Source organism: Engraulis encrasicolus, chromosome 20 (assembly GCF_034702125.1).
Source record: "Engraulis encrasicolus isolate BLACKSEA-1 chromosome 20, IST_EnEncr_1.0, whole genome shotgun sequence".
Taxonomy (NCBI): Eukaryota; Metazoa; Chordata; class Actinopteri; order Clupeiformes; family Engraulidae; genus Engraulis; species Engraulis encrasicolus.
Window position 1 is genome coordinate 10,324,583 of NC_085876.1, and position 17,500 is coordinate 10,342,082.

Genomic DNA, 17,500 nt, shown 5'->3' on the forward strand with positions numbered 1-17,500 from the left:
TTACCCAAAGCGATTTGGTCATTCTAGGTACAGGGTATTGATTACAGGCCCTGGAGCAATGTGAGCTTAGGTGCCTTGCTCAAGGGCACTTCAGCCATGGACCAAGGTGGAGAGAGGTTCATGGTGGGATTCGAACCTGCAACCCTCTGAACCGAATTCCATCACCCTAACCACTGGACCACGGCCTCCCTGGAATGCAGAACATGCAGAATTGTTGATCTTTAAAGCACTTGGAGCTCTGACCTTTTCGAGTTCCGAGGTTAGCTCCAGGCGCTCTTCCTCTGTCAGGCCAGGGGGCGGCGAGGGGGGCCCAACTGTGGTCACCGCATCCTCCCCCACCTCAGGAATGGAGTCTGGCCTCTGCTGAGCACCTGTGGAGAAACGCACGCACACACACATACAATTAATCCACATGAAACTCATCATACAAAATGACCCCCCAGTTTGGTGGCGGCAGTAATTACCGGTAACCAGTGCTCTCCTCCATCCTCCTCCATGACTGAGATACCTTGAGCATGGTACCGCCCCGCCACACTGCTCCCTTGGGGCGTCAAGGGGGCTGCCCCCTCGCACGGGTGAGGCATGAATGCAGTATCGTTGTGTGCAGTGTGCAGCCAACACTTGTGTGCTGTGGAGTGCAATGTCACAATGACAATGGGAGTTGGAGTTTCCCAGGTGGGCTTTCACTTCACGTAAAATGCACAAGTTCGAAATTCAGTTCGAAATTCATAGTTCACAATTCCAAGCCTGACTGTCCAGGCCTGACTCATGCGGATAGTGTACTGTAGAGAAGCATGCAGGAAGCTTTGAAGTAGAGTTCAACTGGAGTGTGTGTGTGTGTGTGTGTGTGTGTGTGTGTGTGTGTGTGTGTGTGTGTGTGTGTGTGTGTGTGTTCATGTGTGGAGTGATGGGAAAAGAATGGGAAGGCCAGGGGAAGAATGATTGAAGGCCATTAGTGCCTCTGCTGTCAAGGACTCAAAACAACAAGAGATGGAGATGCAACTGCCAACCCTGAACATGCACACGCGCACACACACACACACACACAACCCTGGAGAGACATCAGCCCTGGACACACACACACGCAACCTTTCCATCATAAAAAGTTTCAATAACACCCACTAGGCAATCAGTCTTTGAAGTGGATGCTTCCACCTTACACACAAGCACAGGTAGGTGTGTGTGTGTGTGTGTGTGTGTGTGTGTGTGTGTGTGTGTGTGTGTGTGTTCGATCACACTGACATTGCCTGCAGTGAGGGCTTATGAGTGATAATGTCAGGGAGACTCATGACAGCAAGCATCATTAGGAGGAGGGAAGGAGGCTCTCACTCTCACTCTCTCTCTCTCTCTCACACACACACACACACACACACACACACACACACACACACACACACACACACACAAAATCATTTTTAACCATACAGACCTTGAAACCTCAAGGTCTGTTCAATGAATGCGAATGAAGAGTCTGAATATTAAGTGTGTGTGTGTGTATACACATGCACAAAGATGTGCATGCATGCATGTTCAATTGCACAACTGTCCATGTCTGTATGCTGCCTGCACGTATTCAAGCATGTGTACCTGTGTGTGTGCGCGTTTCATGTTTGCCATTCCATCACATGGAGAAGCTTCAGCTTGCCTAATGGGGTCCTCCTGAGAGAGAAATGAAAGTGTGTTTTTGTGTGCGTGTGTGTGTGTGTGTGTGTGTTCCAGGGGCAGAGCAAAGCCAGCAGAAATAAGAAGGACGTGACCATCAGGACAGAGAGGAGCCATGCCTCATGCGTGTGTGTGTGTGTGTTTAACCCTGAGGAATCCTTTTAAGCAAGAGCACACGCACGCACGCACGCCAAAAAAAAAACACACACACACAAAGCACTACCAATGTGCCTTTGTGTTCAAATTACTATTCAAAACTGGTAACCCTAATAAATGGGGAAGGGTTTAGAAGAAGACAAAACACTCAAGCAAAGAACGAACACACACACACAGCCTCCCTTTACATTCCAACTCTTCCACTCCCTTTCTTTTCCCTGGTCAAGTGCTGCACTCTCTCTCTCTCTCTCTCTCTCTCTCTCTCTCTCTCTCTCTCTCTCTCTCTCTCTCTCTCTCTCTCTCACACAAAACTTAGTTTTTTATGTGTAGCAATTTGGCTATTCATGTTAAACTGTGTGTGTGTGTGTGTGTGTGTGTGTGTGTGTGTGTGTGTGTGTGTGTGTGTGTGAGTGTGTGTGTGTGTGTAAGCGTGCGTGCGTACGGGGGAGACAGAACACTTACTGGAATTTCTGGAAGAACTGGCCACTCTCCCTCAGACCAGGCCAGGCCACTCCCCTCCCCTCCACATTATTTCACACCATTTCCCTGCCAAAGCACCAAGCAACACTGCAGGTGCCTCTGCCCACGCACACACACGCATGCACGCAAATACACACAGAGGCGCTCTCGCTCACACACACACACACACACACACACACACACACACACACACACACACACACACACACACACACACACACACACATACACCAGCACACTCACAGACACACAAATATACGCACACGCAAGCATGCACAGACTGTTCCCCTCAATGGAATTTTAATACAGTGTGCTGAGCCGTAACACATTCCAGAATGCTTTTCAAAATATAATGTCAAGCCATTCAGTGCAAGTTCGACGAGGCATGCTTATGTACATCGTCTGTTTGAAATAAATATAAGAGGAAGTCTGGCTTCCATTGTTGTCTCATGAACACACACACACATGCACACACACACACACACACGTACGCAGGCACGCAGGCGCACACACACACACCGGGGGGTGAGGGGGTGCTCAGTTGCAATTTATTTTATTTTTTTAGTTCTTAAGATAGCATTGGCAGCTGCGAGTGAGTGAGTGAGTGAGTGAGTGAGTGAGTGAGTGAGTGAGTGCGTGCGTGCGTGCCATAGAGAGACAGACACATACAAACACAACTGTAGGATTTTTTTCTACATTGATTTCCTCTCGGCCTCTTGCGGTCACAGTGAGTGATGTTCATTCATAACTCTCTCTCTCTCTCAGTCTCATTCGCTCTCTCTGATTTAGAGAGCAGATTCAAAAAGTGTACGAGTTCCCAATCATGTGTGTTCAAATGCACTATGTGTGCCATAAGGTGTATGAAAAGTGCAAGCATCTATAATACATACGTGTGTGTGTCTGTGTGTGTCCGTGTCTGTGTGTGTGTGTGTGTGTGTGTGTGTGTGTGTGTGTGTGTGTGTGTGTGTGTGTGTGTGTGTGTGTGTGTGTCGAGTCAGCTTTCTATGACTGCTTGAGAACAGGGTCAAGGGTTGGCAGTCTGGGAGATGCTGTCACAGCACATCACACATGCACATGAAACTTCCCCAACATGTGCGCACACACGCACGCGCGCACATGTGCACACACGTTGTCCTGTAAGTTGTGGTGCTCAGGAAAACCTTTACTCAGGAAAAACAGGAAACACACGGGCACAAACACTGCCTGCTTCTCTTTTTTTTTTCTTTTTACAAGTGACTCCACAACACTGAAAAAGGATACATTTCTCAGAGATTTCAATCTTTTTCAATGATGGTGTCTCCCAGTGGAATAACAGTCAGAGTAGACAAGCATTTCTTCAAAACATTACTACTTAGCCATGTCCCAAAACTCTGCTGAAAATAAGCACTTGTAGAGTTCTATTTAAGTATGTGTGTGGAGCAAGTAAGGGGAACTCGCACGCCTTGAATGCCGATGTAATAGTGTACTTTTATTGCATGTTTCGAAAGTAAAAAATGAAAAAAAGTGCTACCCAAGTGAACAATGCAAGTATGTGTGTGTCCATGTTTGCGTGTGTGTGTGTGTGTCTGTGTTTGCTGGACCTCTAGGAAGCCACAACACAAAAACAAGCTTTGTTTGTCAACAGCACAGCATGCCGGATGTAGAGATTAATTGATTAAGGTGGTGCAGTGTTGTTGGATCTAAGTAATCTGTTTTAGTCCTCAGAATGTGTTCCCTCACACCTTACATAGCCACCTAATGTGTTGTAGCCTGTAGGGCTGTAACGATACACTCAACTCACGATTCGGTTCGTATCACGATTTTTGACCTATGGTTCGATACAACCCACGATTTCTGAAATGTATCTCCACGGAAGTTTGGAAACACTATCACATCAAATCATAAGGTTGTTTTCTGGACTAATGGGTAATAAAACTTTGAAAGGGCGTATCACGATACTGCTTCCTTGTATCACGGTACAGTATCGTGACTCTGTGCATCACATTTTCTCGGTTCGATACAATATTGTTACAGCCCTAGTAGCCTGGCAAGCAAGAGTAAATAGGCGAGTACATTTAGGGTTTAACCCCAAAAAAATTGATACAAAAGGTTTTTTTATGGATTCTATTACTATTGGACCTGCTAAATGACATACTAAAAATCTAGTAAAATCTGACTTTGGGAAATGAGTTTTTTTCAACATGGCTGCCATAGGCTTATTATAAGGGTCAAGAGACACTCCAGGTGAATAGGCCAAAAAATTTAGCTTGCCGATATCACCATGAAACTTAATCCGGTGATTACTCACACATTTGTGAGAAAAAAATGTATTGCAAGTTTTCTGAAATGTTATGTTTTAATATGGCAATTGGACTATATCTAATTAAATATGCATTAAATTTCAAAATGCAAAACCTCAAAATCTGAAAAAGCCAAGCTCAAAATTACTCTTTTATTTTGTTTCTAGTAAGCCAGAAGATATCTTCAGAAGAGATTATGGACATCTCTTTTTGTTTCGTAGTAAATCTAAACATCAGTTTGTGCAGACACACCAGCTAGCATTTTTTTTTTTTCAAAACATGATTATTTAACATCTCTCTTAGATAAATAATTGAGTTTTATGTGTCTCAAGTTCTTCCAGACATTCTTTGAGTCTGGTGGTATCATTGTTAGCATGTATCAAGGGCAAGGTCAGCTGTCCTCAAATCATAGCCTCTCCACAGAGGTGTCCTAAGGGCTGGTGCTGGAACTCCTATTTGCCATGTACACCACATCACTGGGCCATGTTATCTGTTCTCACAGCTTCTCATACTACTGTTACACCGATGAAGCACAGTTACTTTGTGCCAGATGACTCCACGGTCACACACATTTCCGCTTGCCTCTCTGAACTATCCACAAGTATGAAGGAATGCAACCTTCAGTTGAGCCTCGCCCAAATGCACTGCTGGTGATCCCAGCCAAAGATTTAGGTTGCCATGATATCGAGCTCAATATGGATTCTGCTACTGTTGCCTCAAATAAGGCCACAAGAAATCTAGGTGTCATTGTTGATGACCATCTATCATTCTCTGACCACATAGCCTCAGTTTCCCAGTCATGTCCTCTTTCTCATGCCCTAATTGAATACAAGGCCCTGACCCTTGCCTATGACGCTACAACAGGCCCTACTCTGGCTTACCTGAAAGCTATGCTAAAGCCCTATGTCCTTTCAGGACATTGTCTGTCTCCAGTACCAAGCGTTTCACCTTGCCCTCTACTTACACATGTAGTGGCTCCTGTCTATTCAGTTCAGCTGCTGAAAGACCCAAAATACCTAGTGACACCATGATTCATCACTGATTATGTGCCCTGACAAACAGCACATGGATATTATAGCAGTAGTGTCTTTATCCACCCAAACAGCACTCCAAACAAACAGATCCTGAAAACATGTTAGTTCATGCCAATGTAATTATCATGTAGTAACCTTTATTTTTAAAAACTTTGATCTTGAAAATGACACCTTTCCTGAAGTCAGATTTTCCTAGATTTTTAGTATGTTATTAAGGACACTTAGAGGTAACAAAATCAGTTGAAAAACCTTTTGTATCAATTTTTTTGGGGTTAGGTCTTTTTTTTGCATAGATGTACTCGCCTAAAATGTGAGATTGAAAGTGCATATTTAGTCTGGCCTCGATCAATGAGACATTGGAAGATTGTTGATGGGAACAACCCATTGTTTTTCAAAGTGTTCTTCAAATCTCCTGCGTTGTGATCTGTCAGTTTCAGGGCATGGGGCATTTTCCGAGGCAAGACCCACTCGCAGGCAAAAATGATTTTGGCTGCTGGCAGGTGGGGCTTTGCCTGATTTTCCAGGCTGTCATCATGTTTTAGTGCATGTATCGTACGCTAGTGCATTCGGCATGTTGGTTCGACGCTTTTTGAAGTTAAAGAGTGCTCCTCAACGCAACGGTTAAGCGTGTTCATGCACTTTTGACACGCGACGAGGTTTACAGTTTTCCCGCCGTGTCGGTGATTTTGTTTTGTCACAGTGCATTTCTCTCACCAAAACCACCCCTAAACCTAACCTGTCAGTAAAGCAATGTTTCTGCTGCTTTACTTTTGCCAAGAACAGCGAGATTAGGCGAATTTCTACCTAAATTGTGCCTAAACCAAAACCATCCCTAAACCTAACCTGTCACAGGGCGTTGTGGAGCACGCCTTAACTTGGAAATGCGTATTGGAGACACGCGATAGTGGGTTCAAATCAGCGTGTCATAGATACGCCTATGCATGATGACATGTTGGATTTTCATAGACTTCAGATCTCGTACCGCGATACTGGTCTGACCAGGACTATAACGATTAGCGTTTCCATACAGGAAGAACTTTGTTTCCATGGCCTGGTTAACCCGCCTCCCTCGGCTTGATACTGGTTGAGGGCTGTGCCGAAATCCAAACATTTCTTAGCCCAATAGAACGTCTCTGCTTAAACCACGTCACTGCCTTGAACACGCCTCTACCCAGGACAGTTGGAAATGCTCAGTTGATTGGTTCTAGACAAAGCAGGTGGAGATCCCGCTGTAGCGGGATTGAGCAAGCTCCTGAGCCGAAGGTGTTGCGTCACCAGTAGGGCGGAGCCCGGCTAGCCGGGCTAGGTGGGGCTAGTTTACTAGGGTAAATGTGTTGTAGCATAAGAGGGGAAATTAGCAGGTGCCTATAAATTAGTTAGTAAGCTTAATTGGTAGTTGACATGCTGCAGTGAATATGCTTTTTTGATAGGCCACTAAAAACAAAAACAAAAAAATCCATTCACTAAAAAAAGATGGTGTTTTTTTTAGCTCAGATATCGATTGGTGCCACCACAAGCTAATGCTGCTCAATCAGTTAGTAATTGGTAATAAATTAGACAAACAGACAGCCAGACAGACGATTAATGTGAAAGGTTTTTTTTTTAGCAATGGAACAGAGCTTTTCTTAAAGTGCACCTGCCATCATCTCTAAATGTCCCATACCTGCGGCCGGATGGAGGCAGTGTGAAATATGGAAGAAGAGGGCGAGTGTGATCTCCGGCTATTGAATGTGCAATGTGTGTGACAGCTGTGACGTTGACATCAGTTAGGTTGTGCGTAGGGTGGTAAAGGATTTTGGATGCTGTGTGTTTTTGTGAGTTTCTGCTGCTGGCAGGGAGCATTTTGTACAGGCAGAATGAATGTGTTGCAATGAATGGTCGATAGATAATCATCAAAAAAACATTTATTCCATACAACTGTGACATTGGCTGCGGTTGCACAAAAACATCCTTGACCCTTATACATGATGAGCAATGAACCTGGCACCATCAGGAGGCTTGATCCTGCATCATAGTTTATGTTGAGCAGTCCGCACCCATAAAATCCTTTTTGTTGTCTATTATTTCATGGTAGAGTAAAGTCTCCGGAGAATCTGATGAAGACTGTTGAAGTCGAAACACAATCCATTCCAGCCATGAAATAATAAAAGACAACAAAAAGGATTTTAAGTGTGCAAACTGCTCACTTTGAAAACTACAGTTGGCTTTCGTCCAGCACCTTTTCCTGGGATGTGCACAAGCTGTATTTGATGTATACAAAGTGATATACTTGTAGAAAAATATGAATGGGGCATATGAAAAATATTCAGAGAAATACAAGCACCTGCTAAATACAATTATTTTTTATTTTTTTAAGTAATGACATTGGCTGAAGTCTGGCATTTTGGGCTGACAATCACGTGGGTGAGCTCATGAATTTCCTTGTGATGGTCCGCCAGTATCCCACAATGCAATGCTTTACTAATAGCCTAGCCACATCTGTCCCAGATGCTAGCTCTTGAACAAGACGTCACGAAACGAAAAAGGGGGAAAAAAAGGAATCTCAAGAATAATCTCTTCCGCCTCACTCTCATGCTAACCCTCTCTCACAAAAACAGAGACACACAAACAGAGACACGCAAACACACACACACACACGCACAAACACACACACACAGACACCCAATAGGGGCACTGGCTCAACACAAAGAAATGGAGCCGAAAGACACATAATGGCTTACTAGCGTCATACCTCTCATATCTGCGATTCCATCACGCCCAGTGCAGAGCGTACAACAAAAGCCTTTCCCTGTCACCTACTTCACACTCCAGCACACACAGAGGGACACAGTAACATATACACACAAAGCATTTCCTCTATGCATTATGTACAACGCGCAGACATGCGCACACACACACACACACACACACGCACAGTGACCCTTAACTCAAACAAACACACACACACACACACAGTGACCCTATTACTCAAACAAACTAACACACACACACACACACACACACACACACACACACACACACACACACAAACACACACACACACACACACACACACACCCTCTCTCCCCCAGGTGTGTTACCTCTGCCTGGAGGGCCAGGTGAGTCGGGCGGGGTGTCGGAGGCGATGTCGGGGTACAGGTAGAGGTACCGCGCGTTGACGCCCTGCTCGAAGTTAAAGGGAGACGTGTACTCCTCCAGAGGCTCCATGCTGCCGCGCCGACACACGCACTTCTCCTCCTCCGCCTCCTCCACCCCCTCCCTCTCTCTATCCCTCTCTTTCTCTGGCTCACTCTCCTTCGCTCTGCTAGCCGGACCACTGATTGTCTGCATGTGACGTGCGCGTGTGTGTGAATGAGTGTGTGTGTGTGTGTTGTCAGCTGTTACTGCACTGCTTGTCCTGCTGTTGTCTGTCCTCAATTGTGTGTGTGTGTATATGTGTACGTGCATGTGTGTGTGTGTATGTGTGTGTGCGTGTGTCACCTCTGTCTGTCAGTCAGGCGTTCCTGGGCGTCTCACATGACGTAAGTGAGTAAAGTGGTTCTCAGCTGCAGCAGGAGTGGCGGCTAGTTGAGGACTCAGCACTTTAATCAGTTACCTCCACGCCAACACACACACACACACACACACACACCTTTCTAGCCCCCTGTCTTTGCCCTCTAAGCTCTCTCTCTCTCCCTCTCTTACGCTCTTCTCTTGCCTCTCTCGCTCTTATCCTGTCTCACCCGACCCCCCCCTCTCTTCACTCTTTCACCACTTGTCCGCCAGCTTACCTTTCACTTTCTCATTTCCCATGCTAGCGTTCTCCCTCTCTCACCTTCTTGTTCACCCTCTCTTTCTGTCTCTCGTTCACCCTCTCTCTCTCTCTCCCTCTCTGCCAAAGGTTGCTGTGTTAATATCTAAGTGTCACGGTCTCCCTGTAGTATCCTTGGAATATTCCCAGTAGGTTCAAGGCTTGTATCATCTGTATGAGCCCAGCACAACATTAATGACGCAATCTGTGTGTGTGACTGTGTGTGTCTATGTGTGTGTGTGTGTGTGTGTGTGTGAGTACACCACCCCCCAGCAGTAAAAGTGCTGTGGCTTGATGATCTCTCTCTCTCTTCACCAGTGTTGTCAGGAGTCCCTCCATTCGTCCACGAGTTGCCGGGCGTGGGTCATGTGGCCTTGCCCTGACGCAGCGATTGGCTGAGGTTTATGGGGGTGTAATCTGCCCGGCTGCCAGCGCTGGCCCAGATTATGCCAGTTAATCTCTTTCAAACTCTCTCTGCTGCACGACCGCACACACACACACACACACACACACACACACACACACACACACACACACACACACACACACACACACTCCCTCAAAGTGCATAAACACACTCACACAGCATGTGCGCACACACACACACGCATCACTGTGCACCAACAAAAATCCAGCTCATTCAGGCATAGAACTATCACTGCCCATCGAAACCCCTGAGGCACCACAACACAAAAACACAGGAACCTGCAAGAGAAGTGTGTCTGTGTGTGTGTCTCTCTCAACACACACCCACCCACACACACACACCCACACACACACAGAATGTGCATAAAGACAAGAAAACAGAAATACATACAGAAATACATACACACAACCTACAGTGGTACCTGTGTCTCTAAAACGTGCACACACACACACACACACACACACACACACACACACACACACACACACACACACACACACACACACACACACACACACACACACACACACACACTCACAGACTGTACAAAGAGTGTGTCTGCAGAGAAGCTGCGTTGAGTACTTTATCTAGAACACCCACACCCAGGCTAAATCGTCCAGCAGTGCGATTTCTAAAAATATACATATGCATTAACAAGCATACAGCATGAGATTTGTAGCAGTGCCCTCCCAACAAACACACATGTACTAGATTCTCTCTTGCTCTCACACACACACACACACACACACACACACACACACACACACACACACACACACACACACACACACACACACACACACACACACTTCTGTCAAATGTCATTTTTCATCATTACCTCTGGCAGTTTAGCATCCGTCACTTACTCCTTCAGTGTGGATAGGGAGTCAATAAATAATGTATTCAGAAGTCTGAGTGTGTGTATTTGTGTGTGTGACAGTGAAGGCCAGTGGTCAGCCTTGAGGTCAGTAGTTCATGTAAACACACAAGCGTACACACACACACGCATGCACGCCGCACACACACACACACACACACACACACACACACACACACACACACACACACACACACACACACACACACACACACACACAGCCTCTTCCTCAGTGGAGGTCAAAGCTGCAGACTAGCCTAACCCAAAGCAAACAAGCAAGCATACTCTAAATAACACACACTTGGAAATACCACAAGGTCACGTTTACGCACACGGTTTCAACACGCAGGATGGATGTGTGTGTGTGTGTGTGTGTGTGTGTGTGTGTGTGTGTGTGTGTGTGTGTGTGTGTGTGTGTGTGTGTATATCCAGCAGGATCAGTTGGTAATGAGGGATGAACATAAAATTTCAATAAAAATGTAAAAGATGATTTTGAGAAAAAGTCCGCTGCACAGACATCATGACGTCTGAAGAAGGGGTAAAACCCGAAACGTCACGAAAAAATAAAATATTGGGAGCAAAAGAAATCCTGGTTGTGCAGCGGACTTTTTCTCAAAATCATCTAGTCACTTTTGGTCCTGCTCCCAGGTCAGACGTTCCTGTGGATGTGCGAGCTTTCCATCATTACCTCAATAAAAATGTAATACACAGAGAATGCTGCATTCAAATAACACACACACACACACACACACACAACCAGATATAGGTTACTCGCACATTCTCTCGTTCATACCATCGATAAGCATTTCTGCTATTTACGACTTGGGCACAATGGCAGTGTGTGTGTGTGAGAGAGAGAGAGAGAGAGAGAGAGAGAGAGAGAGAGAGAGAGAGAGAGAGATAGAGAGTGTTGCAGACTATAGCACAGTGGTCAAAGCTATTAGAAAAGAAAAACAAGTGTCACTGTGGCATCAGGCCAGGCTGCTCTGGGACAGAGAGACCGTGATGGCTGATAGTAAGGGATCACACTGCCGACATTCAGCGTTTTTCCACTTTGCATGAAAAATGAGAAGAAAATACACCTACACACTCACACGCGGAAGAGCTCTCCTAAATACAATCAATACTGACACAGTGCATTGACAACAATGGAACACACACGCACACAAGCACAAACGCACACAAGCACAAACGCACACAAGCACACAAGCACACACACACACACACACACACACACACACACACACACACACACACACACACACACACACACACACACCAAGGACAACAAAACCTTGGTCTCCCATGATCCCACTGCACTGTGCTGCACCAGGATGTTTGCCTTTCAAACAGGTCCTGTTGGCCAGTGCCCAACACACACATCAGAGAGAGAGAGAGAGAGAGAGAGAGAGAGAGAGAGAGAGAGAGAGAGAGAGAGAGAGAGAGAGAGAGAGAGAGAGAGAGAGGGAGAGAGAGAAGACAGACAGGCACACACACAAAGACATGGGTGGGAGACGTGACGCCTTGTTTTTTCGTAACATTGGTTAAAAACCTACAAAACTGTTATTTTTCCTCTTAAAAACAAATGTCAATAGAAGATGTGTTACATTATGTTTCATATTAGTCTTAGATAAGAAGAAACATTTTGGTTAAGATTTATGTAAAGGTTTATATGTCAAATACCCTGTGGTGTGACTGTTAATGAAACCTGGAATATAATATATATATATAAATTAACCAACAACATTTTGAATAATGTATGACGCATTTGGCATGACTGCATAAATATTAACTTTATATTAAGATATATGAATGTGAAAAAAACTCAAGACAGTAAAATTAACTACAAGTTCAATTTCGTAACAGAAATTGCGTCCTGTGGGGTGACATGTACAGCTCCAGGCCTTTTTATTAGAATAGCATGAAAAAGTTGATTTTTTCCATAATTCCATCAATAATGTTAAACTGTCATGAATTGTAGATTCATGGCCCAGTTTAACTATTCCAATCATTATTTTTTTTCTTTTTATATACGCTGGCCTTCCAGCTCAAAAAACCCATGAATAGGGGAATTCGCATCATTAGAATATTGTAATAAAATCACATTTTTCTTCATCAAAATTCGGGTCACATTAAATCAGTTGAAATTTGGTACTTTCTACATAACATGCAATGTTCAATACTTGGTTAGGACTCTCTCTGTTTTAATAATGGCCATGATGCATTTAACATTGAAGTCAATGGCAAAAACAGTGCATGGGAGTTATGGAATCCCAGATATCCTTGATGCTTTGCTGTCAGCTGTTCTTGTTTGTTGACCTGGTGGCGCCCTTAAACGCCAACCACCCACATACAAATATCAAGAGCGAGAGAAAACGTGTATTGAGAAAGGGTGTGTGCATGAGTGCGAGAGAGAAAGACAGAGCATCTAACAGCTATTACATTCAGCTGTGGCCTCAGTAAATGACATGGCCATGACGGGCATGTTCAGACTGACAATGCTGTGAAAACCAAAGGCCACGCTAGTCCTGTCCAATTGTATCAGACATGTTCACACACCATGACTGTTAATTACCATGGCAACATGGGACATGCTCATTCCAAATCACTGTGAACAGTACGGTGGCTTTGGGCATGTTCAAGCTAATCCTGTGAAGCGTATGGTCACTTCGGGCATGTTGAAACACCTACTGTTTACTGGGCTCAGTTGCGTATCAATAAAAGACAGATGTTAACTACCATAACGAACGCAGTAGGTGTGGATGAGCTTCATATCATGGTTGGTTGTGATTGTGAAAGCAAGGCAGGATTTAAAAAATGTATTTTTTAGGATTTTCCCCCTTTTTTTCGACAGGACAGTGGAGGAGAGACAGGAAAAGACTGGGGACAGAGAGACGGGGAAGGATAGGCAAATGACCTGGGCCGAAATCGAACCCAGGGTCGCTGGCGTAGTAACCCAGTGGGCTACGGCAGCAAGGCCTACTTTATGTAGCTGTTTCTGACTGCCAGAGATACACTACCATTCAAATGTTTGTCTGTCTGTCTGTCTAATGACCATTAGTTCTGTCATTTGCCCCACTAGTAGCAAATTCAAGACTAGTCTTATTTGTAGCTTTGATCCTTCACACTTATTAACGTGTGTTTAATAAGACACACGTTATGGGCCCTCTGGGAGGAACTTTGGAATTTTAGGAAGAACAAGGCAAGGCAAGGTTTATTTGTATAACGTATTTCATACACAAGTGCAACTCAATGTGCTTCACAAAAAAATAAAAAGCAAAAGTCACAAGCTAATCACAAACTAATCCTGATTTGATGCCGTGTGTTTTTGTAGGTTCCCCAAGTTGGGGCTGTGTCAGCCATAGTGACAGGTGGCCTTGGGCCGTGCTTCCTGTCATCATGGTTTTGGGGAAGTAGCTCAAACAGGAAGTCGTGAAAGAGAGAGAAGTAATCCAATCACATCCTTCCCTTTCCGACCCTCAACGGCCAAAAGAGGGACCTCCCGCTGACTGGCAGGGCCACTAGTTCAGGGGTGCGTTTCTCGAAAGCGTAGTTGCTAGCCAGTGAGCAACTTGGGTAATTGCCAATGGGAAAGTACATTGCAACCAAGAAAGGGGCTAACATAGTTAGCAACTATGGTTTAGAGAAAGGCATCCCTGAACCAGACAGCTGCTTCAGCAGCCAGGACGAGATTTGTTAGGTCTTGGGGGAGGAGGAGATAAATGCTCCGCAATTAACTTGAACAGCATCGAACGTGACTTCCAAACAGAAAAGAAGCCGGCACCGCAAGTGAATTACTTGACAAACTTGAGCGCTGCACATGTGATTCACGTCAGCTAGATAAACATCAATCCGGATATCTCTGACGTCGTGGAGGAGGTCGCATGTGAGGTGAAGGCTGCAGTTACACCGTGTGACAAGGTTTGCACCCCAATAAACAGCATTGTGGACAGCCGGAATACTTTGCAACGACGTAGTGTACACATCCATGATGCATACTTGCACAGAATGCCTCATGAAGAACAAGCCTACTGATTGACAATGCATGGAGCCCGTCTACAAGTAACCTGGAACAAATAATGCATCGTATGACCACATATTGATGTGTACATGAAATTAGGAACAACAGGCCACGTGACCCAACTAGCGCCCAAGCAGTCATGGGAACTAATCAGGCTCTCTGATAGGCCACATGCGAAATGGTTTTCCTGATAAGATCACATGACTGGACGTGCCATTATCCAACCTCCCGTCCTCGCCTTGTTATTGTGGCCTCGTCATGCGAGGCAAGACGTCATTGACGATAGAAGTTTTACTCAACATCTCGCAAAAGCTCAATTCAAAGGTCATTTTCTCGTTTGCAAGCAGAGGGTTGAATGGGGAAAAGTCCCCCAAAGTTGTGCCAAGATTCACAGCGGGGAAATGTAATTGTTTTCTCCATTGCGGCCGGGCATCAGAGGAGCACAAGGCCACAAGCATACGGCGCAGACAGGAGGATAGATACGGAAAGGGACCCTCGGCCTCTATCTGAGCTAACGTGATCCGACCGGGCATCCTCGTAGGTCAAGTGACGAGACTGGGCTCTTTTTGGCAGGTCAGGTGACCCTCTCAGGTCACATGAGGAGGCGATAAGGAACACCCATCACATGCGCTTCTGGCTTAATTATCTGCATCGAAAAGCTTTTCATTCTGATCTGTGATCATTTTGATGCATGATGACATTTCTATGATCTCCACAAAGAGACATTCTCTACTAAAATAAACGCAGTGAGAACTGAAATCCAATTAGCGTGTTTGCAGGAGTGGGGAATCTTGTGTGTTGCGGTGAATGCGGTGTGTTTGTATCAGGAGCTGTGTGTGTGAGAGTGCTGCTCCATGGTCTGATTGACCTGGGTCATGTGTGCATTACATGTGTGTGTGTGTGTGTGTGTAAGTTATTGATGAGGCATTCCAATGAGTTTAGTCCTATGCATGCGTGTGCATATAAGTATTTGTGCATGTGTGTGTGTGCGTGTGTGTGAGTGTTTGTGCGCCAGTGTCTTTGTGTGTGTAAGTTATTGATGAGGCATTCCAATGAATTCAGCCCTGTGTGTGTGTGTGTGTGTGTGTGTGTGTGTGTGTGTGTGTGTGTGTGTGAGTGTTTGTGTGTGCGTGTGCATGTGTGTGTGTTTGTGCCCGTGTGTGTGTGTGTGTGTGTGTGTGTGTGTGTGTGTGTGTGTGTGTGTGTGTGTGTGCCCGTGTGTGTGTATGCGTGTCCGCCCGTGTGTGTGTATGTGTGTCCGCCCGTGTGTGTGTATGTGTGTCCGCCCGTGTGTGTGTGTGTGTGTGTGTGTGTGTGTGTGTGTGTGTGTGTGTGTGTGTGTGTGTAGGAAAGCCAACTCAGCGTGCATTAGAAGTCACTTCCTGTTCTGAGAGTTGCATTTTTCGGGCAGCTAAATCTGGGGCAGCATGTCTCCCATTTAGACTCCCAGCAAAGACGGAAAACAAGCAGAGGCACCAGGAGACAGGAATAAACAACAGAGAGAGAGAGAGAGAGAGAGAGAGAGAGAGAGAGAGAGAACAAGAGAGAACAAGAGAGATAAGAAAAGGAGAGGGTGATGAGGGAGAAAGAGGAAATGAGAGATAGAGAGACGGAAGAGGACAGTAAGAAGAAAAGAAAAGAGATGGCAAGGAAGGAGAGATTGGAAACGGGATAGGAAGAGGTACAAAGGGAGAGGTATGGAGAGAGGATATTAGGGAGAGGGAAAGGGAGGGGAGAGCATGTAATAGAGAGGTATTAACACATTGAATACCGGCGGTGCTCACGGAATTATGTCGTAGAATACCAGCGTTCTAAGCCCTTTTTTACGTTTTTTTGTAGACTCACAGCTTATTATGTGATAGGGCCACTGAAATATGTTATGACTCGTTTGAAAGTGGAGACGCTGCCCTCTTAGTAGGTGAAAACTGTGTGTCTCTACGAGCTTTTATTGCCGAGTAAACCCACGCTAAACCGAAGTGGGTATCCATGGAATTCAGCTACAATCGGAGATATTGAGGTTTTTGTGAAGGGTGCGCTTCTTCAGAATGTGACGAGTTTGAAAGGGGATGAGTTGGTTTTAATCACAATTTGGTGCAAGGTTAGCTCTGACACACATCTTCCTGCACGTCAAGACACACCTCCTGCTCTAAACCATTACGACACTGGCAATCAATGCCCTTCGAAATCCACGTTTTTCACACAGACTGAACACAAGCTCTTTGCACACATGCAGAAGGTCGGACATTTGCTAAAATAGTTCCCGATGACTCCCGAAATAATAGCCCAACATTGACAACAAATCCCAATGATATGATGCTTAGATGTAGCCCATCCGATCCATATGTAGCCATATATGCTAGCTTCTGGCTTTTCACATACAGGAAGACAGTTCAACATAGGGGTGAATAATCAAATAAACTTATCTGGTTGGCGATCAAACTTCTAAATCGGAGCGCATTACTCCAATTACAATTCGGGTGCCATTTTGATCCAAGGAGCTGGTAAAGGTCTAGGTAGCAAGCCCAGAAAGTTCAAGATACTCCTGGCACGATATACAATGGTCTCTGTGTTTACCTATTGCGTGAAGTCAGACACAATACACGCTACCGATCGTAGGCTACTAGGGAAACAACAACATAGCACGATTCACGAATACGGCAGCACACCTCCTGCTCTGTCACACTACGACACCAGCAATCGATGCCCTTTGAAATCCCCGTTTTTCACGTGGACTGATCACAAACTCTTTGCACACATGCAGAGGGTGAGACATT

General features: G+C 45.3%; 1 protein-coding gene across 2 annotated transcripts in view; it reads right to left on the reverse strand.

The window, feature by feature from the left end:
* Positions 1 to 17,500, reverse strand: part of tpd52 (tumor protein D52) — a 41,038-nt gene that overhangs the window by 12,944 nt on the left and 10,594 nt on the right. Inside the window, exons 1-2 of one of the 2 annotated variants that reach the window (XM_063185398.1) lie at positions 8,692 to 9,349; positions 244 to 371 (exon numbers count right to left, since the gene is read on the reverse strand). In XM_063185398.1, the coding sequence (XP_063041468.1) occupies positions 244 to 371; positions 8,692 to 9,058 (495 nt within the window). In that variant the 5' untranslated portion in view covers positions 9,059 to 9,349. Of the gene's footprint in view, positions 1 to 243; positions 372 to 8,691; positions 9,350 to 17,500 lie in introns of those variants that run through there. The other variant, XM_063185399.1, reaches the window with a different exon arrangement.